General features: G+C 40.2%; 1 protein-coding gene across 8 annotated transcripts in view; it reads left to right on the plus strand.

Annotated features, from left to right (window-relative positions):
* Positions 1–22831, plus strand: part of PIK3C2G (phosphatidylinositol-4-phosphate 3-kinase catalytic subunit type 2 gamma) — a 504349-nt gene that overhangs the window by 317051 nt on the left and 164467 nt on the right. For all 8 annotated transcript variants that reach the window (XM_044941205.2, XM_044941209.2, XM_044941210.2 and 5 more), the window contains 2 exons: positions 3602–3738; positions 6493–6662. In XM_044941205.2, coding sequence (XP_044797140.2) covers positions 3602–3738; positions 6493–6662 — 307 coding nt within the window. The remainder of the gene's footprint in view (positions 1–3601; positions 3739–6492; positions 6663–22831) is intronic.

Raw genomic sequence — 22831 nt, forward strand, 5'->3', positions numbered from 1 at the left:
GATATGATTAGGCAAACAAGTTATTCTTCCCCATCCCCACTATCTACCAACAATTTCTTTAGTTTTAAGATTATAATGGAAAAATACTTCTTCCACAGAAATGGCCACCATTAAAGCAAATGTCTTTTTTTTAGGCATTTAGGTTCCATTTTTAATCAGGTTCCAAGGGTTATTGAATATCTACTGTTCTCAAGAAATGTCACAAAGTAAAATGCATGTGTGTTAAGTCCCTAGTATCCGACGCTTTGCGACACTATGGACTGTAACCTGCCAGGCTCCTCTGTTCATGGCATTCTCCAAGCAAGAATACTGGTGTAGGTTGCCATCCCCTTCTCTGGGGGATCTTCCTGACACAGGGATCAAACCCATGTCTCCTGCATCTCTGGCATTGCAGTCGGATTCTTTACTGCTGAACCACTGGGGACACCTGTCACAAAGTAAGATCGGGAATACTAAAATGACCTAAACAGGGCTGTTGGTCTTAAGGAGAGTGTACTCCAGGCCACAAGTTAATATAACTTTGTCAACATTATTGTTAATTCTTATGACCACTTGGGATATGGTGTTGTAGGAACTTTGGGAGAGATTATCAGAGCAGATAAAATTTCTTTAGGATCTATTTCATTGCTCCAAATTTGCTCCAGATTTGATGGGATAAAAGTTACTTAGGAAAATTGGAGCAGTTACATCTAGGATCCAGCCAGGTTACTAAATCAAGCTCTCCACTGGGCAGGGGTGAGGAGGGGAATGGAAGGTGGAGAGGCTCAGTCTCAATGATTACAAAAAGCTGCTAGTGTTTCTCAGGCACCTTTTTTTGAGAAACACTACCTTCTGTGATGGCTCAGAGGTTAAAGCCTCTGCCTGGAATGCGGGAGACCTGGGTTCAATCCCTGGCTCGGGAAGATCCCCTGGAGAAGGAAATGGCAACCCACTCCAGTACTCTTGCCTGGAGAATCCCATGGAGGGAGGAGCCTGGTAGGCTACAGTCCATGGGGTCACAAAGAGTCGGACATGACTGAGTTCACTTTCACCTTCTGTGATAGGGGCTTCCCTGGTGGCTCAGTGGTAGAGAACCCATCTACCAATGCAGGAGATGTGAGTTCAGTCCCTAAGTCAGAAAGATCCCCTGGAGAAGGAAATGGAAACCCACTCCAATATTATTACCTGAGAAATCCCATGGACAGAGGAACCTGGCAGGCTATAGTCCATAGGGCTGCAAAGAGTCAGACATGATTTAATGATTAAGCATGCATGCACAGCTTGTATGATATCATCTTAAAAAGTTTTCTCCATAAGAACCTTGCTACTTAAAGTGTGACCTGCGGACCAGCAACATGACATCATCTGTGAACTTGTTAGAAATTCAGAATCTCAGGTCCCACTTCCACCCTACTGAACCATAACCTACATTTTGACAAGATCCTCAGGCAATACACATGGGCATTAAATTTTGAGAAATGCTATATTACAGAACTATGTGATTGGAGCCACACATGTTACCCAATGTGCACAGAATTGTGCTAGAAGTGTTTAAAAGGTGTATAATACACAGTAGCTTAAAATGTATAAAAATGTAAATTATGGTTTGAATTAATGGGCAGAATTTACCCACCATGATTGTTATAAATGAGGTACAAAGTTTTCTGGGTAGTCAGCAATGAAAGACTTATGATAAATGACTTGGGATTTAGCAATGATTAATTCCCTGAAGACAAATGAGGTCTGAAGCATAACTGACTTTGCTGCAGTACCATATCTAAGGGTGCACTAATCCATGTCCTAGTCTGGGGTGTGGTCAGATGCACAGGGCCTTCCCTGGTGGCTCAGTGGTAAAGAATTGCCTGCCAATGCAGGAGATGCTGGTTTGATTCCTAAGTCAAGAAGACCCCCTGGAGAAGGAAATGGTAACCCACTCAGTATTCTTGCCTGGGAAATCCCATGGACAGAGGAGCCTGGTGGGCTATAGTCCATGGGGTCACAAAGAGTCAGATATGACTGAGTGACTGAACAACAACAAATGCGAGGTGGTGATGAAGCACCATGGAACCAGGTGCCATGGTTTTCTGTTAGAAAGTGTTAGATGGAGGAACTGGGAGAATGAAGGAAAATTTCAGGGTTGGAAAAAGGAATTATATTACTGTTTCCAAAGTAATTATATTACTATCAAATGTTAAGTCTTACATTCACTATCTCTATAAGCAAGGGAATACCTGCACAAGAGCCAAATACTGTCAGGCAGAGAGGGAGAAATGATATTAAAGATATGACCAGGATTTATCTCTGGGGTGTTACATTTCCTTCTTTTTTGTTTTCAACAAATTGATTTTAATATGTTATTTTTTGTAGCATTCTATTCCCACTCTCCATGTTTTAAGTTTCTCTCTGATCCAGCAATGTAGATGCCTAATGGTCACCCCAGGGCTGGGCTATTGAATATTACAAGATTAAGGCTGCAAAAAAATAAATAAATAAAATAAAGAGAGAGAGAGAAAGAGAGAGAGAGACGAAGGCTACAACCAGCTGCCACTGGCCAAATACAACACAGAGAAGTGTTCTGCCTACCATTACTATGATCTACTCATTTGTCGTTTAATTTGAAAATTTTTAAGGTAGACATGAAACAGTCAATTTTTAAAACTTCACTGTCTCTCTTTTCATATAGTTACATTTATATCCCTGATCCCTTTGGGCATTTGTGTTTGCAGCTCTTGCAGCTGTCAAAGATTGTGGAAATCAGAAATTCTCAACTCTAATTTCTTTCAATGACTTTATTTACAGAACTGTAGATTACAGGTTGTTTTTTGGGCATTATTCCTAGGAGAATTTTAAATACTGGGTTTAAATTGCTATTCTGTACATAATAAAAATCAGAAGGTTTGAAAATATTTACATTCCAATAGCTTTAGGAACACAGTGAAAAGAAGCCTTGATGGTTAGTGGGTCAAAGGTCCTATTGAAGTTCAACCAATGTTCCCTTAAAAAATTATCATAGTTTCCCTTTAATATTGACTGAGAAGGAAGGAGCAAGTGGCTCTGTACATGTTTACTGCAGAGTTACTCTGTTCACTCCTAGAAGTGAAACTGGTAAGTGAAGCTTTTATTAACCTGAACATTGATTTTACAGTAGATTTGAAATATTTGTCATGTAGATTATATTAGATTCACTTATTTCATAAATGTGCTTGTTATACAAGTATAAATGTCTTCCTTTAAACTGTAAATGAATGCACAAGCCATACATTAATTAATTCACTACTCTGTTGACTCAGTGAGGTTTCTGGGAGACCATCTAGATTGACTCTCTACTCTTGTTTTAATGGAACATCTAAGCATCTAGTAGTAATAGACGCTTCTGATACATCTGACCAAATACGAGTAGCCTCATCACTCCCCAGGATTTAGGAAAAATTAGAAGGAATACCATCTAGGTAAGACTCCTTCAGAAAAGAAAATTTGAAAAAAGAAAAAAAGTGGGGTGAGGGGGTAATCCAAGTCATGCTAGCAACTGTTGTTGTTGTTACCTAGATCAAAATGCATTTCCTAAGTATCCTTCATCCTGCAGAGAAAGAGCTGTTTCCATAATCTCTTTTTTATCACCCAGGGTTGGTGCAGATGGTGCCTGATGCTGTAACCCTAGCAAAAATCCATCGCTGTTTTGGACCGATAGGACCCCTGAAAGAAAATACAATCAAAAAATGGTTCAGTCAGCACAACCCTTTAAAGGCAGATTATGAAAAGGTTTGTTCTTCTGTAGCTAATTTTAAATGATGTACTTAAATAAGGATATACACTGGCTCATTAGATAGTCTGATTTTTTTTTTTTCTTTCAGAGCACTTTATTTTTTTTATTTTTTTTTATTTTATTTTATTTTTTAACTTTACAATATAGTATTGGTTTTGCCATATATCAAAATGAATCCACCACAGGTATACATGTGTTCCCCACTCTGAACCCTCCTCCTTCCTCTCTTCCCATATCATCCCTCTGGGTCGTCCCAGTGCACCAGCCCCAAGCATCCAGTATCGTGCATCGAACCTGGACTGGCGACTCATTTCATATATGATAGAATGGTAGAGATATTCTGATTTATGAAAAAATAAATCGAGTTCTCTTGAGTTCTTGAGTTCTCTGGAGTTCTAATTCACTCAGTCATCAGCCTAGTAATAACAACACACTTTAAATGGTATATTGTTGTCATTGTTCAATCATTAAGCCATTTCTGACCCTTTTTGACCCTATGGACTGCCATATGCTAGACTTCCCTGTCCTTCACTGTCTCCTGGAGTTTGCTCAAATTCGTGTCCTTTGAATTGGTGATGCTATCTAACCATCTCATCCTCTGCCACACCCTTCTCCTCCTGCCTTCAATCTTTCCTGGCACCAGGGTCTTTTCCAATGATGCAACTCCTCTTCGCATTACGTGGCCAAAGAATTGGGAACTTCAGCTTTGGCATCAGTCCTACCAATGAATATTTAGGGTTGATTTTCTTTAGGATTGACTGGTTTGATCTTCTTTCAGTCCAAGGGACTGGTATGTTAACTCGGTAAAAATTTCTGTGTTTGGTTTTTCCTCTGGGTGGAAAATCTGGGCTATCAATAGAGACTTAGCTGCCCCTCTTACAGCAGTCTCACATGAGATGATGCTTCTTGAAACTACCTTCTCTAAGTTACCTCTGCCTATTTGTCCACAATCTATAATTTCTAGAAATCCCCCTCCTTCCTTTGCAATGTATTTTCTTCTGCCAAGTTCTTTTCTCATGCCTTATTCTTTTAATATTTTCAGAATGCATAATAGAGTTTTCATTTTTTATATCTCAGAATTTACAAAATGTAATATTCCATTTGACCACAAAAATTTTTCCCACTTTACCCTGGCATCTAGCCTGCAGTGTACCGTGTTCAGATTCTGCCCTCAACCAGGGCTCCTAGATGAAAGAATGAGTTGACCAGAGCCAGGCCTTGCCCCACTTGCCAAAGCATGAACTGGTACAGCTAGGTCCCCTAGAGAGCTAGGGACACCTTTATGCTGATTCACACAAAGATGTAATATGGGCCAGCATCAGATTTGCTCAGAACCATCTTGAGCCCTAAACATCCTTCATTCTAGGAAACTCCTCAGGCCTAGGCAAACTGGGAGGTTTAGTCACCCTAGTTGGCCTGGGACAGGAAAGAGAGACCCAAGATTTAATCTACTCCAGACTTCTATGAGATTGAGTGAGTCAGTGAAAGTCGCTCAATCATGTCCAACTCGTTGCAACCCCATGGACTATACAGTCCATGGAATTCCCCAGGCCAGAATACTGGAGTGGGTAGCCTTTTCCTTCTCCAGGGAATCTTCCCAACCCAGGGATTGAACCCAGGTCTCCTGCATTGCAGGCAGATTCTTTACCAGATGAGTCATGGAATACAGCAAAATACAGGTTTGGGAGTTCAAATAACAAAGAATTAGATTAAATTATCTTGAATCTATTTTTTACCCATTCCCAAAATTGAAACTTGAGTTAGGCACAAACCCTGAGGTTGTATTGTTTGAAGTGTTTCCACATACATTTAATGTTCATAAGTACCATGTGAAAGACATATTTTATTATCTTTATAAGTAAAGAAAATCAAGACAGACAAATTAAGGCACTTGGGATACCTGGAACTGACCCGGCATGTAGTCCAACCACATAGACTTCCCTTCCCAAGGGTCAGCCGCTAGCTGAGGAGGTCCACACGTGTGGCTCAGCCTCACTCATGGTTGCACCATGGTTACACTCATCGTCCCATCATCCATCAAAATGATGTATACCCAGGAAACAAATTTTTTGTAGAAAAAGGAACTTTGGCAAGAAGCCTGTGTTCATTAAAGAAATGTAAGCCACAGCTGACTTAATGGAAACTTCTTCCACCCGCACAGGTATATACTGTACCAAACCCTTTGGATAATATATTTGTAAGGGATCAGACATCTCAATATAGTTTATTTTGTGTAAAAACTTCAAATATTCAAAAATTGATATTTTACATTTCTATAGGACTAGGCAATAGTGTTCTTGCCTGGAGAATCCCAGGGATGGCGGAGCCTGGTGGGCTGCCATCTATGGGGTCGCACAGAGTTGGACACGACTGAAGCGACTTAGCAGTAGCAGCAGGCAACATTGAGCCATATTGTTCCTTCTTCTTTTACCTTGAAAAAAGTAATCCACTCTTGTGCAACTGTAACATTAAAAAATCACATTATGAATAAACTATGAAAATCAGCTTTAATTGAATGAAAGATATTTTCTCCCATTTCAACAAAAACATTCATTGAGCCAAAGAACAGCCTGCTTCACCTTCTTCTGTAGCATATCAAGAACCAACCATTTAATCATATCTTCTCAACTGAGATGCAGAATTGGTTCCAGATGATATAATTCTGTTTTTTATCATACTTTTACCATTACCACTGTGTTTGCTCATTTGTGTTTATATTACTTTTGTGTTACTGTTTTTCAACTGATTAGGTCTTAAGGAACTTCTTCTATTCCTGTGCTGGCTGGTGTGTGGTAACATTCATCCTAGGAGTCTGCGACCGACACAACGACAATATCATGCTGACAAAGTCAGGCCACATGTTTCATATTGACTTTGGAAAATTCCTGGGTCATGCGCAAACATTTGGAGGGATAAAAAGGTCAGTGCTCAAATCATGTTTATTGTAGTAATTAAGCAGTCTCCTGAAGTGATCTATAACATGTAACAGCATAGCAACCCGGGAGATGAGTTGCTCCACATCTCTCAAATCCCCTAAGATAACATAAACATGATTATATAGCTAATAATATTTAAGGAAAGAGTTTTCTCAATAGATTATTAATGGAACAAATTGTGTTTCTGTGTGTGTGTGTGCGCACACACTCAGTCGCTCAGTCATGTCCAACTTTTTGTGACCCCAAGGACTGTAATCCTCCAGGCTCCTCTGTCCATGGAATTTTCCAGGCAAGAATACTGGAGCAGGTTGCCATTTCCTACTCTAGGAGATCTTCCTGACCCAGGGATCAAAGCCTTGCCTCCTGTGTCTCCTGCATTGGCAGGCAGATTCTTTACTACCAAGCCACCTGGAAAGCCCTAATGGAAAAAATTAGGTTTCCTCAAATTGTTAGGGAATTAAATTGGCCTTCTCTCACAGGATCATATTCCTGTTTTGGTCTGAACTGTTTGAAACATGGTATTTTCATTTTCTTATAAACTTTGAATGGACAGTGAGAACAGAGCTCATGGTCTCAATACAGCTGGTACCTTGCCCATAGCAATCACCACCCTGGTCTACATGAGTACACTTAAAATGAGCACACTTCCTGACTAAGTTAGGCTTGAATCATTCCAAAAATATTCAGTAAGCAACTACCATTCAAAACTCTGAGGATACAACAGTGGAGGAAGCAAATACAAACCCTGACCTCTTTCTAGTAGGGATAACAGACATCAAAGAAGATAACATGAGGAAACAAGGGGTTTCATTTCTTACTAAGAAACAAAAGCTGAGAATTGGGATAGAAAGTAACTGCGCGAGGAATGCTATTTGTGTTGGCCAAAAATTTCACTCAGGTTTTTCCATAACATTGTAAGAAACTTGAGTGAACTTTTTGGCCAATCCAATATTTTAGAGAGACTTCCTGGAAGAAATGAGAGACAGCTGTATAGTGAGTGATCCCCTTGTGAAGATCCATGAGAAGATTATTCCTGGAAGAGAGGACAATAACAGCCATGAGCACAGACTAAGCATGGTGCATTCTAATGACAAGAAGAAGGCCTTGGGGCTTGGAGATGGGATAAAGAGAGGTGAACTGTAGGGAAGAAAGATGAAGAGTTTGGTGGAGGCCAGATCAAGTAGGGCATTGAAGACATGGTGTAGAGGGTGAAAGTGAAGTAGCTCAGTCGTGTACGACTCTTTGTGACCCCATTGACTGTAGCCTGCTAGGTTCCTTTGTCCATGGGATTCTCCAGGCAATAATACTGGAGTGGGTTGCCATTTCCTTCTCCAGGAGATCTTCCTGACACAGGGATCGAACCCAGGTCTCCCACACTGCAGGCAGACTCTTTACCATCTGAGCCACCAGGGGTGTAGAGGGTGGCTTTTACTTAATATTCAGAGGCAACCATTGATGGATCTCAGTGGAATTCAAAGCTCTCTCCTGCTGTCCTGTGAAATAATGGGAGTAGTTAACAGACTATTTGGAGAAGGCAATGGCACCCCACTCCAGTACTCTTGCCTGGAAAATCCCATGGGCGAAGGAGCGTGGTAGGCTGCAATCCATAGGGTCGCGAAGAGTTGGACACGACTGACCAACTTCACTTTCACTTTTCACTTTCATGCATTGGAGAAGGAAATGGCAACCCACTCCAGTGTTCCTGCCTGGAGAATCCCAGGGACGGGGGAGCCTGGTGGGCTGCCATCTATGGGGTCGCACAGAGTCGGACACGACTGAAGCAACTTAGCAGCAGCAGCAGCAGCAGAAACAGACTATTACAATAGTTAAGGCAAGACCTTAATGGTAAAGAAGATTCCAAACATATTTTGGAATCTGAGCCACAAGACCTACTAATTGACTGGGCATTGTTGATCATTAACAGGAAGAGAAAACAGGCCTGATGGGTAGAAGAAGTAAGGAAAACATTCAAGGATGACTCTTGCATTTTTGTTCTTTGCAAATAATTATATCTTTTACTGAAATGGAAAAGACTGGTGAATAAACAGGTTTTTGTTTTATTTTATTTGAGCTGGAGGCAAGGGAACCAGAAGTCTAAGACTAAAAGTCCCTTGCTTTAAAAAGATAACTTCATATTAAAGTAGAAATGGTATCAGACCATTCCAAAGACCCATCAGTCACTTTTATCTAAAAACAGCTCCTCAACAGAGGACATAAAAATGTCTCCTACAATATTACGAGATGAATTTTCACCAGATGGTCATAATCTGGTATTAAAATGCCAGTATAAACTACATAATAAGGTTCAATTCTTACAAACTGATAGCTCCTATTTTCTGATGGCCTACAAATGAAGTTGTTTCACTTTTTATTACTTTCAAAACATTGCCTTCTATAATTAATTAGCTCAGGAAAATTCACCACATACTCATTCATTCCTTAAACATCTTTTGGTATGGTCTATATGTGAAGGACTGTGATAAACCTTGGGGATACAAAGATGAATAATATATAATTACCACCTCAGTGGTGCTTACTCTGTCTTTAGAATATTGGGAAGTGAAGTGAAGTCAAAGTTGCTCAGTTGTGTCCGACTCTTTGCAACCCATTGGACTATACAGTCCATGGAATTCTCTAGGCCAGAATACTGGAGTGGGTAGCCTTTCCCTTCTCCAGAGGATCTTCCCAACCCAGGGATCAAACTCAGGTCTCCTGCATTGCAGGCGGATTCTTTACCAACTGAGCCACAACCACCTCAGTGGTGCTTACTATGTCTTTAGAATACTAGGAAGACTGACACATAAATAATTATCAAAAATGTGGTGAGGGAAAAGATAAATATATAGAAAATTAGAACACCACAGAGGAGGGATACCTGGTTTATGAAAGACAAATGTCTGTTAACAGCTATGAGCATATTACATAATTTACTCATGTAACACTTTCCCTAAGATCCACTCTTTCCTAGAAATTTAAAGATTACATTAAAATTGTGACATCTTTATTGTGCTGTATTGTCCAATGGGGGGCTTCCCAGGTGGCACTAGTGGTAAAGAATCTGCCTGTCAGTAGAGGAGACATAAGAGACGTGGTTTCAATCCCTGTGTCAGGAAGATCCCCTGGAGGAGGAGGAAATGGCAACCCACTCCAGTATTCTTGCCTAGAGAATCCCATGGACAGAGGAGCCTGTTAGGCTACAGTTCATAGGGTCACAAAGACATGGGCACAACTGAAGCAACTTAGCACACAGGCACACAGTCCACTGAGAATCCGGGTTAACCCTTATTCATTTACTTGACAGGCATCTGTATTGATCACGGAGTGGTTAAAATATGCATAAAGATATTCCAGTTATACGGAAAAAAAAATTCAGTTAGGGAAACATAAAAAGTAAAGAACAAGTTACTAAGCAATAGGGTAAGTGCTATGTTAGAGGTAGGTACAAGAGTCTACAGAAGAGGTGGAACCCAGTTTGTGGGTTTATTGATGCTTCAGCAGGTACTGCTGCTTCTGAAGTGTGACAATTTTTTTTTTTAATACAACCACTAATGAGGTCATGAAAATGTGCCCCATAGAGAACCTTACTTATGGTAGGTTCTTAATACCATTTGCTGAATTGTTGTTGTTTAGCCATTAAGTCATGTCTGACTCTTTTGTGACCCCAAGGACTATAGGGTCCCACCAGGCTCTTCTGTCCATGAGATTCTCCAGGCAAGAATACTGGAGTGGGTTGCCATTTCCTTCTTCAGTGGATCTTTCTGACCCAGGGACTGAACTCTCATCTCCTGCATTGATTGGCAGGCGGACTTTTTACTACTGAGCCACCAGGAAAGTCCTTGCTGAATTAGTCAACCAATAAACTATTCACAGATCAACCCTCAGCCATTCAATAATTATTAACTGGATGAAAGAAAATGAAGTTGGCACTGTCTTTCCTTGAGATTATTGGGCACCAGCTGAGGTGGCCGACAGAAGCATTGTGACCCATGTGGATTCTTTTTTGCAGGATTTTATCTCCACCAGTGACTATGTAAGCCTCTTTGGCAATTTTGGCAATGTCTCCTTAGATTTCTTTCTTGATACTCATGCTTCTGCCCTTTTATTCTTTTTTTTTTTTTTTTTTTTTGGCTGTCCTGGGTCTTCATTGCTGCACACAGGCTTTCTCTAGTTGCAGTGAGTAGGGTCTACTATTCATTGCAGTGCATGGGTTTCTCATTGCAGGCTCAATAGTTGTGGTACAGGGGCTTAGTGGCTCTGAGGCACGTGGAATCTTCCACAAGCAGAGATTGAACTCATTTCCCCTGCACTGGCAGGTGGATTCTTAACCACCAGTTGATTCTTAACTTGACCACCAGGGAAGTGTTAATCTATGCCTTGAGTTTCTATAATGATTAAACTGAACTATGCAACCTAGATAGCATATTAAAAAGCAGAGACATTACTTTGCCAACAAAGGTTCGTCTAGTCAAGGCTATGGTTTTTCCTGTGGTCATGTATGGATGTGAGAGTTGGACTGTGAAGAAGGCTGAGCACAGAAGAATTGATGCTTTTGAACTGTGGTGTTGGAGAAGACTCTTGAGAGTCACTTGGACTGCAAGGAGATCCAACCAGTCCATTCTGAAGGAGATCAGCCCTGGGATATCTTTGGAAGGAATGATACTAAAGCTGAAACTCCAGTACTTTGGCCACCTCATGCGAAAAGTTGACTCATTGGAAAAGACTCTGATGCTGGGAGGGATTGGGGGCAAGAGGAGAAGGGGACGACAGAGGATGAGATGGCTGGATGGCATCACTGACTCGATGGAAGTGAGTCTGAGTGAACTCCGGGAGTTGGTGATGGACAGGGAGGCATGGCGTGCTGTGATTCATGGGGTCGCAAAAAGTCGGACACGACTGAGCAACTGATCTGATCTGATCTGATGCCTACTCACTATTACTCTGTATAGATTAATATTTTGAATTATAGCTGCTGCTGCTGCTTAGCCACTAAGTCATGTCTGATTCTTTAGCGACACCATAGTAGCCCACAATGGGGATTTTCCAGGCAAAAACTGTCCATGGGATTTTCCAGGCAAGAACTGGAGTTGGTTGCCATTTCCTTTTCCGCGGGATCTTCCCAACCCAGGAATAGAACCCACATCTCCTACTTGGCAAGAAGATTCTTTACAACTGAGCCATCTGGGAAGCCCTGAATCATAGGCAACATCCAATAATTTCCTTCCACATCTCTTTCAGTTGTGTCTGGAGTTCATTTGAATGTTGTTTCATTAAGCAGCCAGCTTCTTCAATCCTAAGTCTGTTGGTTGTTCTTGGTTGCTAGGTGAACAAAGGTCTCTTATAAAAAAGGCCTCTGAATCCCCCTGAGATAAATGTGTTCATTATTACATTATATAACTGATCTCTAGAGCAAAACCTAACTACACCTTGCTTCTTCTATACACATACTAGACATATTAATAAACATCCTCTAATGTACTGTGTGGATCACAATACTGTGGAAAATTCTGAAAGAGATGGGAATACCAGACCACCTGACATGCCTCTTGAGAAACCTGTATGCAGGTCAGAAAGCAACAGTTAGAACTGGGCATGGAACAACAGACTGGTTCCAAATAGGAAAAGGAGTACGTCAAGGCTGTATACTGTCACCCTGATTATTTAACTTATATGCAGAGTACATCATGAGTAACACTGGGCTGGAAGAAGCACAAGCTGGAATCAAGATGGCGGGGAGAAATATCAATAACCTCAGATATGCCTCAGATGACACCACCCTTATGGCAGAAAGTGAAGAGGAACTAAAACGCTTCCTGATGAAAGTGAAAGAGGAGAGTGAAAAAGTTGGCTTAAATCTCAACATTCAGAAAATGAAGATCATGGCATCTGGTCCCATCACTTCATGGGAAATAGATGGGGAAACAGTGGAAACAGTGTCAGACTTTATTTTCGGGGGTTCCAAAATCACTGCAGATGGTGATTGCAGCCATGAAATTAACAGACACTTACTCCTTGGAAGGAAAGTTATGACCAACCTAGACAGCATATTGAAAAGCAGAGACATTACTTTGCCAACAAAGGTCCGTCTAGTCAAGGCTATGGTTTTCCCAGCGGTTATGTATGGATGTGAGAGTTGGACTGTGAAGAAGGGTGAGTGCCAAAGAATTGATGCTTTTGAACTGTGGTGTTTGAGAAGACTCTTGAGAGTCCCTTGGACTGCAAGGAGATCCAACCAGTCCATTCTATAGGAGACCAGTCCTGGGTGTTCATTGGAAGGACTGATTCTAAAGCTGAAACTCCAATACTTTGGCCACCTCTTGTAAAAAGTTGACTCATTGGAAAAGACTCTGATGCTGGGAGGGATTGGGGGCAGGAGGAGAAGGGGATGACAGAGGATGAGATGGCTGGATGGCATCACCGACTCGATGGACATGAGTTTGAGTGAACTCCGGGAGTTGGTGATGGACAGGGAGGCCTGGCATGCTGCGATTCATGAGGTCGCAATGAGTCACACACGACTGAGTGACTGAACCGAACTGAATGTACAAAGCCAGGTTTGTAAATCATGCCCTATGAATATTCTAATCTCTTGTAGCCTTGCAAGACCATATAAATGTCCCAGTAATAACCAGCACTAAGCCAGGATCATACTCCTTTACATAAAATGCTGTACCCACAAGGAAAAAAAGAGCATATGTATCCCAGAATGCATATTTCTATTTGTCTACTCCTTAAAAACATGGAGAAGGAAAGTATTCATGTGACTTTTTATGGTTTACAAAGTGTCACTAACCCATACATTAACTGATTTTATTTCATAAGACAATTGCTTAACCTCACATAAAAGAGTACGGTTTCCAGGTGTGAATGGGAATGGAGCTGACAAAAGAAATCACATAAAATCCTTCTCTATGTTGCAGATTTAACCCTTAGCCAAGGATACAGAACTTAAAAATGGAGTTTAACAGTCCAACAAAGCAGTGCAAATAAATTTAAGCTGGGGAGAGATTTTCCCTTGGTTTCCTTAAAAGGAAACAGTAATAAAGTGACATTCTCCATAAAAATATGATCTTGAAAAGTAAAGGACTTTTTTGTTGTTGTTTTTTACCATGCCCTGAAGCATGCAGGACCTTAGTTTGCCAACCAGGAATTGAACCTGTGACCCTGCACTGGGGGCACGGAGTCTCAACCACTGGACCACCAGAGAAGTCTCAAGACATAAAGGGAGTTCTTGCTGTGCCATTGCCCTTTAATACTCATGCTTACATCATCATCCCAGAGCATCTCACACTAACCATCTGTGTGATTCTGTTTAAGAAATGTTTATAAACATCAGGCTCTTCTGATTCTTGAATTATGTGAGTCAGCCCAGCAACACTTCTTAGGAGTCTTCACTCAGGTGTCCCTGAACCACTGAATTCACTTTTTTAGAAATCTTGAAAACCTATCTTAAATAGACCAAATCTGAGGATCCTATAGATTTTCTAACTATGAAGAAAAAAAAAATTAGAGCTCAGTTATGAATTTGAAGAATTTCACATCCTGTACATAAAAAAGCAGTTCTTTAGTTGGTTTTAATTATGAGATTAGATAAAGAGGATTTACACCAGCAGATTAAATCATATAACAGTTTAGCCCCAGCACTACTCAATGATTCTGGGAGAAAAAAGTGGCTAAATCCCCACAATGAAAACAATGAGATTTCACCAAATTTCTGAAACCAATTGGTTTTTCTTTTGAAATATTGCTTAATTATTTTGTTCATTTCTTTATTTTCTCTCACAAAGATTCAAATTAAAATGGTTAACAAATTACACATCCACAATTTATCAAAGTTGCTGTGCAACGATTAGTTCTATATAGTATTTTTCATTACATAAAAATATTATTGTAATAAACTTTAAATTTCCACTCAATGATTTCTTGATGGTGACTCTGTTACAGAGGAGGGGATATTAAGGAAGGCCTTTGTTGGCAATGTTTATTGTTCTCCTAATTCACTGTTTCACGCTTTTATTTTTTTTAGACTATTATTTCCAGTCCATATGATCTTTCACTTTGGTAATGCTGGACTTGCATGATGTCTTTCTTGCAGCCTTATGCATGTATGCTAAGTCACTTCAATTCAGTTCAGTTCAGTTGCTCAGTCGTGTCCGACTCTTTGCAACCCCATGAATCACAGCATGCCAGGCCTCCCTGTCCATCACCAACTCCCGGAGTTCACTCAAACTCATGTCCATCGAGTTGGTGATGCCATCCAGCCATCCCATCTTCTTTTGTCCCCTTCTCCTCCTGCCCCCAATCCCTCCCAGGATCAGAGTCTTTTCCAATGAGTCAACTCTTCACATGAGGTGGCCAAAGTACTGGAGTTTCAGCTTTAGCATCAGTCCTTCCAATGGACCCCCAGGACTGGTCTCCTGTAGAATGGACTGGTTGGATCTCCTTGCAGTCCAAGGGACTCTCAAGAGTCTTCTCAAACACCACAGTTCAAGAGCATCAATTCTTTGGTGCTCAGCCTTCTTCACAGTCCAACTCTCACATCCATACATGACCACTGGAAAAACCATAGCCTTGAAGACATGGACCTTTGTTGGCAAAGTAATGTCTCTGCTTTTCAATATGCTATCTAAGTTGGTCATAACTTTCCTTCCAAGGAGTAAGTGTCTGTTAATTTCATGGCTGCAATCACCATCTGCAGTGATTTTGGAGCCCCAAAAAAATAAAGTCTGACACTGTTTCCACTGTTTCCCCATCTATTTCCCATGAAGTGATAGGACCAGATGCCATGATCTTCGTTATCTGAATGTTGAGCTTTAAGCCAACTTTGTCACTCTCCTCTTTCACTTTCATCAATGGGCTTTTTAGTTCCTCTTCACTTTCTGCCATAAGGGTGGTGTCATCTGAGGCATATCTGAGGTTATTGATATTTCTCCCCGCCATCTTGATTCCAGCTTGTGCTTCTTCCAGCCCAGTGTTACTCATGATGTACTCTGCATATAAGTTAAATAATCAGGGTGACAATATACAGCCTTGACATACTCCTTTTCCTGTTTGGAACCAGTCTGTTGTTCCATGTCCAGTTCTAACTGTTGCTTTCTGACCTGCATACAGGTTTCTCAAGAGGCATGTCAGGTGGTCTGGTATTCCCATCTCTTTCAGAATTTTCCAGTTTATTGTGACTCACACAGTCAAAGGCTTTGGCATAGTCAATAAAGCAGAAATAGATGTTTTTCTGGCACTCTCTTGCTTTTTCGATGATCCAGCAGATGTTGGCAATTTGATCTCTGGTTCCTCTGCCTTTTCTAAAACCAGCTTGAATATCTGGAAGTTCACAGTTCATGTATTGCTGAAGCCTGGCTTGGAGAATTTTGAGCATTACTTTACTAGCATGTAAGAACGCCAAGAGAATGCACTGGTCATAGGAAACACCCTCTTCCAATAACACAAGAGAAGACTCTACACAAGGACATCACCAGATGGTCAACACTTAAATCAGATTGATTATATTCTTTGCAGCCAAAGATGGAGAAGCTCTACACAGTTAGCAAAAACAAGACCACGAGCTGACTGTGGCTCAGATCATGAACTTCTTATTGCCAAATTCAGACTTAAATTGAAAAATGTAGGGAAAGCCACTAGACCATTCAGGTATGACCTAAATCAAATCCCTTATGATTATACAGTGGAAGGGAGAAATAGATTTAAGGGACTAGACCTGATAGAGTGACTGATGAACTATGGACGGAAGTTCATAACATTGTACAGGAGACCGGGATCAAGACCATCCCCATGGAAAAGAAATGCAAAAAAGCAAAATGGCTGTCTTAGAAAGGGAGGCCTTACAAATAGCTGTGAAAAGAAAAGAAGCGAAAAGCAAAGGAGAAAAGGAAAGATATAAGCATCTGAATGCAGAGTTCCAAAGAATAGGAAGAGATGAGAAAGCCTTCCTCAGCAATCAATGCAAAGAAATAGAGGAAAACAACAGAATGGGAAAGACTAGAGATCTCTTCAAGAAGATTAGAGATACCAAGGGAACATTTCATTGAAAGATGGGCTCTATAAAGGACAGAAATGGTATGAACCTAACAGAAGCAGAAGGTATTAAGAAGAGGTGGCAAGAATACACAGAAGAACTGTACACAAAAGATCTTCATGACCCAGATAATCATGATGGTGTGATCAGTCACATAGAGCCAGACATCCTGGAATGTGAAGTCAAGTGGGCCTTAGAAAGCATCACTAAGAACAAAGCTAGTGGAGGTGATGGAATTCCAGTTGAGCTATTTCAAATCCTGAAAGATGATGCTGTGAAAGTGCTGCACTCAATATGCCAGCAAATTTGGAAAACTCAGCAGTGGCCACAGGACTGGAAATGGTCAGTTTTCATTCCAATCCCAAAGAAAGGCAATGCCAAAGAATGCTCAAACTACCGCACAATTGCAGTCATCTCACACGCTAGTAAAGTAATGCTCAAAGTAACTTCAGTTGTGTCCAAATCTTTGAGACCTTGTGGAGGTAACCCACCAGGCTCTGCTATCACTGGGGTTCTCCAGGCAAGAATACTGGAGTGTGTTGCCCGCCTTCAGGGGATCTTCCTGACCCAGGGATTGAACCCATGTCTCTTAAGTCTCCTGCATTGGCAGATGGATTCTTTACCACTAGTACCACCTGGGAAAACCTCTTGCAACCTTATTTCTATATAATTTTAAGAGGCCGTATGAGCAGTAGTTAGTCTCATACCCTGAAGATAGGTTTTTCTTTAAAAAAAAAAAAAAACATCATTTACTAGAGATCTAATCTTAAATATATGGCTTCTCTGTGTGTCAGTTTAATCAGCTATAAAACAGATTCAGTTTGAGGATTAAATTAATTGATATATGTAAAGTGCTTAGAAGAGTTCCTCAAACTGAGAGAGGCCTTTATAAATGTTTGATAGAATTAATAATAATGTAAATACTCCAAATGAAGTGACAAGAAAATAATGTTAGTGTTAGTTGTTCAGTCGTCCCTGACTCTTTGCGACCCCATGGACTGCAGCCCACCAGGCTCCTCTGTCCATGAGATTTTCCAGGCAAAGATACGGGAGTGGGTTGTCATTTCCTTCTCCAGGGGATCTTCCCAACCCAGGGATCGAACCCGGGTCTCCTGCACTGCAGGAAGATTCTTTACCAACTGAGCTACAATGGAAGCACCGACAAGAAATTAGGTTGTATCATTAGGTAATTATTGTTTCTTTTGTTTAAACTTACCTAAATATCGTGAAAGTGTGTTAGTTACTCAGTCATGTCTGACTCTTCGTAACCCCATGGACTGCAGCCCACCAGACTCTTCTGTCCATGGAATTCTCCAGGCAAGAATACTGGAGTGGGTTGCCATTTCCTTCTCCAGGGCATCTTCCCCATCCAGGAATCAAACCTGGGTCTCCCACATTGCAGGCAGACTCTACCAACTGAGCCATCAGGAAGCTAAATATCTTATCTGGTACTCTTTAAAGGATGTGTTTGAAAATCATAAATTGAACTGTTCTTTTAGCTCTCTGACTTTGAAGCTTGTTGCCTGAAAGAATAGATTGCACTATTTGTCAGGTTTATTCAGCTTGTGATGTTTTTCACCAAGTCACTCTTGACTTCTGATGTCATTTAAGACATGAGCCAAGGTGTGTGAGAACTGGCTCATACTGGCTTGAAAGAGCCTACTATGTGTTATTTCTTCTCAACACCACATTTCAATGACATTCCACTGGTAGCCTGAAATCAGCCATGGTGGGAGAATATATATCATGGAAATTTGGCAAATGTCACAAGTCAGAGCTTTTTTTTTTTCCTTAGAAAAAGTGAGAGAGCAGGTTATTAAATATTTACCACAACACTCTATGACCTAAATCATCTATTAAAACAGATGAAAAATCATTTGAGAACTCAACAAAAGTCAAATTCTGGTTTTTTCCTATTAAAATATATACACTTGGGTGATTTTTTTAAAAAAGTATATATATGTCTTTTTACATGATTTAGACCCAGTTTTCAAGTTTCATCCCAGCAGATCAACAATCACTTAATATAATTGATCTCAGAATTTTCTCTCAATATTAGTCATAAAAATTATCTGTACCTATAATCATTTTGACATTATCTTCACTATTTAATTACTACTAAATTTTAAAATGTTTAATGTCTCAGTTCTAATTTGAGTATTATATTATTTATATTCTAAATATCCTCAATTTAACTATCTTTAAGGGAAAAAACTCCCTGAACAGATTAAAAGATTAATTTTTGTCTTACTCCAGTCCTTCTGGTTTAGTACAATATTTACAGTAATCCACATGCTCTATGGATATTAATGATCTCCTGCATGGTTTAATTACTATCTTGGTGTTCTTTGAAATTAGGTGAGTTTCACTGGTCTGTTATTCACAAAATTGTTTATTAAGAAAGACTCTGATTCCTTTAACTCAAAGCAGGTTTCAATTTTACCTGAACTTTTGAGAAGAAAAACACACTTTCCAATACCTCTCCAACTGTAAGTGCCATGAGAACACTTTTGTATCTTAAGCACCTAGCTAATGCCTGACATTTTCAGAGGCTCAGTTTTGGTTGACCGAAGGATCACTGCAAAAATGCCATACATTTTACTTTCCTTCACTTTTTCTGAAGATAAAATTGTGAGGAACTTGCCATATTCTCTTATTCCTGGAAATTTACCTAGGGATTTTACCTTATGGTCACTTTCCATGTGGGAGTCTGGAGGATGAGATTCAAAATTTGATACACACTGCTGCTGCTGCTGCTGCTGCGTTGCATCAGTCCGACTCTGTGCAACCCTGTAGACAGCAGCCCACCAGGCTCCGCCGTCCCTGGGATTCTCCAGGCAAGAACACTGGAGTGGGTTGCCATTTCCTTCTCCAATGCATGAAAGTGAAAGTGAAGTCACTCAGTCATGTTGGACTCTTAGCGACCCCATGGACTGCAGCCTACTGAAAGGTTGTTGTTGAATCACGCGAATACACCAGGATTCTTGGCTCCCGGAGGAGAAGAATTCAATCCGGGGCCAGAGACAAGGCTTGATTGCTCAGAGCTTTTGTGTAATAAAGTTTTATTGAAGTATAAAGGAGATAGAGAAAGCTTCTGACATAGGCATCAGAAGGGGGCAGAAAGAGCACCCCCTTGCTAGTCTTTAGCTGGATGTTATATAGTCACTAGCAGTCTGTTAATGAAAGAAAGGAATGTCTTAAAATTTAGAATGGCACCAAATGGTTTATCTTGGGCCATAAAATAATTAACTTGAATCTTAAAGAAGGACAGACCACCATACAAATAGTTTTATTTACATAGATTAGGGGAACAATATCTGAGTATAACATACTGGTTTGTCAAGTAGGTTTTGGGCCAAGAGGCGGAACCGACTTGGAGACAGAGTTTGGGGTAAAGGCGTAGTACATTAGCATAGCTTAAGACAAACATTTCCATAAGAAAAAGGCATTGGTTATCTCTAGGCTCAAGAATAGCTAACTTCAGGTGAAACCAGGTGTCATTATGGCAACACAGTATTTTAAGAGAAACCTCTCTTTAAATTTGTATAGAGAAGGAAAAAAATATTGTTAGTTTGTTTTCTCCTGCCGCTTAAGAGAGATAAAAATGTCTGACACTTGCAGGCTATTTCCTCCATTTGGAGACCCCTGGCCTTCCTGCCTGTTACCCTCTCACTACCAGGCTCCTCCACCCATGGGATTTTCCAGGCAAGAATACTGATACACACTACCTCATACCCACTTAGGATGGCTACTATCAAAAAACAGAAAATAAGTTCTTGATAAGGATGTGGGGAAATGTCCGTGAGAATATAAAACAGTGCAACTACTGTGGAAAACCTTCTGGCTGTTCCTTATAAAATTAAAAATGGAATTACCATATGATCCAGCAATTCCACTTCTGGGAATATACCCAAAAGAACTGAAAGCAGAGCAGCAAAGAGATATTTGTACAACCATGTTTATAACAGGATTACTCACAATAACTGAAATGTGGAAGCAATCTAAATGTCCATCAACAGATGAATGGATAAGCAGAATATGGAGTTCTTTAAAGAGAAAATTCTGACATATGCTACAACATGGACAAGTCCTGAGGACATTATGCTGAGCAAAATAAGCCACTCTCAAAATCACAGGTGAGCCCAGCAGAAACCAACACAATTATGCAAAGCAATTATCTTCCAGTTAAAAAATAAATAAATTTAAAATTAAAAAGAAACACACAAGTGAGTGTATGACTCCACTTTCATGATGTACTTAGAGTAGTTCAGATCATAGATTCATAGATACAGAAAGTAAGGCAATGGTGGCCAGGAGCCCCACAGCTAGGAGCGGTGGGGAGGGTAAATGAGGAGTTTAAAGGATATAGAGTTGCACTTTTAAGAGAGGAAAAGAATTGTGGAGGTGAATGGTGTTGATGGTCACACAACATTATGAATATTTTAATACCACTGAACTGTACACTTAACAATGGATAAGATTGCATATTTTATGGTGTGTGTATTTTACCACAGTGAAATAACTGGTGGGGGGGGGGGGAATGGTAAACTGTAAGTTTGATAAAAGCCTTATCTAGCAACAACAACAAAAAAATCAATCCAAGGTAAACTCCACCTAGCATTTGAATAGACCTTTGGATTTTTCAAAGCTCTCTATTTCAAGAAATTAAGTTTGTTTTGTCAGTCTCGTCTTACAGCTGATTCTCCCTCTTTTACTTCACCTTATCATTCCACTATGTTTCAACATTGGCTTTCATTTGAGTAAATTCCTCTTATTTACCTCCTTCTCATGATAAGTTAAAAAACATTCTTATGAAAAAATGCTCAATTTGCTCTTTATTACAGAAATTCAAATCAAAACTGTAAGGTATCACTTCATACCAATCAGAATGGCCATCATCCTAAAATCTACAATTGTACTGATGAAACTATTTCCAGGGCAGGAATAGAGATGCAGACATAGACAACAGACTTGTGGGCACAGCAAGGGAAGGAGAAGGTGGGACGAATTGAGAGAGTAGCATTGAAACATACAATAAGGAAACACACTTTACCATGTGTAAAATAGATAGCTCGTGGGAAGTTGCTGTATAACACAGGGAACTCAACCCAGTGCTCTGTGACAACCTAAAGGGGTGGGATGGAGTGGGAGGTGAGACGGAGATTTAAGAGGAAGGGGCCATATATATACCTACGGCTGATTCACATTGTGTTATGACAAACTGACACAACATTGTAAAGCAATTATACTCAAATTAAAAATAAATTAAACAGAGAGAACAAGATGGTGAAGGAGGAGGTGGACATGGAGTACATTTCTCTCCACGGATACATCAGGAATACATCTTCAGACACAGAAGTGCATGCAGAACAACAGCTGAGAGCAGACCGGAGTACCTGACCAGTGGAAAAGAATATATAGACCCACGCAAAACTCAAGATCAACCCCTGAGCCTTTGAAGTGGGAGCACTGACTCCAAGACCCTAGACTACAAGAGAACTAACCCTACGGGGGCATCAGATAGTGAGAACTCACACAAAGAAAACCACTGGAATACAAGGCCTGGCATCACCCAACCACCAGTAGCACCCTGTGCAGGACGCCTCATCTAAACAACAAACAAAACAAAAATACAAACCAAATCATCAGCAGACAGGAGTACCACCTCACTCAGCCTTGCCTATCAGAGGGAAAACAAACAAACAAACAAACAAAAACTCAGCACAAATCTCACCCTAAATGAAGCTTACACAAATCACTGGACTAACCTTAGGAGGGCAAAAAACAAAAGGAAGAAGGAATTCAACCTTGAAGCCTGAGAAAAGGAGACCTCAAACACAGTAAGTTAAAAAAAAAAAAAATTAAAAGGCAGAGAAATACTGCACAAATGAAGGCACAAACTAGAAACACAGAAGTCCAAATAAACAAAGAGGAAATAGGCAAACTACCTGAAAAAGAATTCAGAATAATGATAGTAAAGATGATCAAAAACCTTGAAAACAAAATGGAGAAAATGCAACAATCAATTAAGAAAGACCTAGAAGAATTAAAGAATAAACATGCAGAGACAAACAACACAATTACTGAAATTAAAAATACTTCAAAAGGAATCAATAGCAGAAT

This window comes from Bubalus bubalis, chromosome 4 (assembly GCF_019923935.1).
Source record: "Bubalus bubalis isolate 160015118507 breed Murrah chromosome 4, NDDB_SH_1, whole genome shotgun sequence".
In the NCBI taxonomy this organism is placed as follows: Eukaryota; Metazoa; Chordata; class Mammalia; order Artiodactyla; family Bovidae; genus Bubalus; species Bubalus bubalis.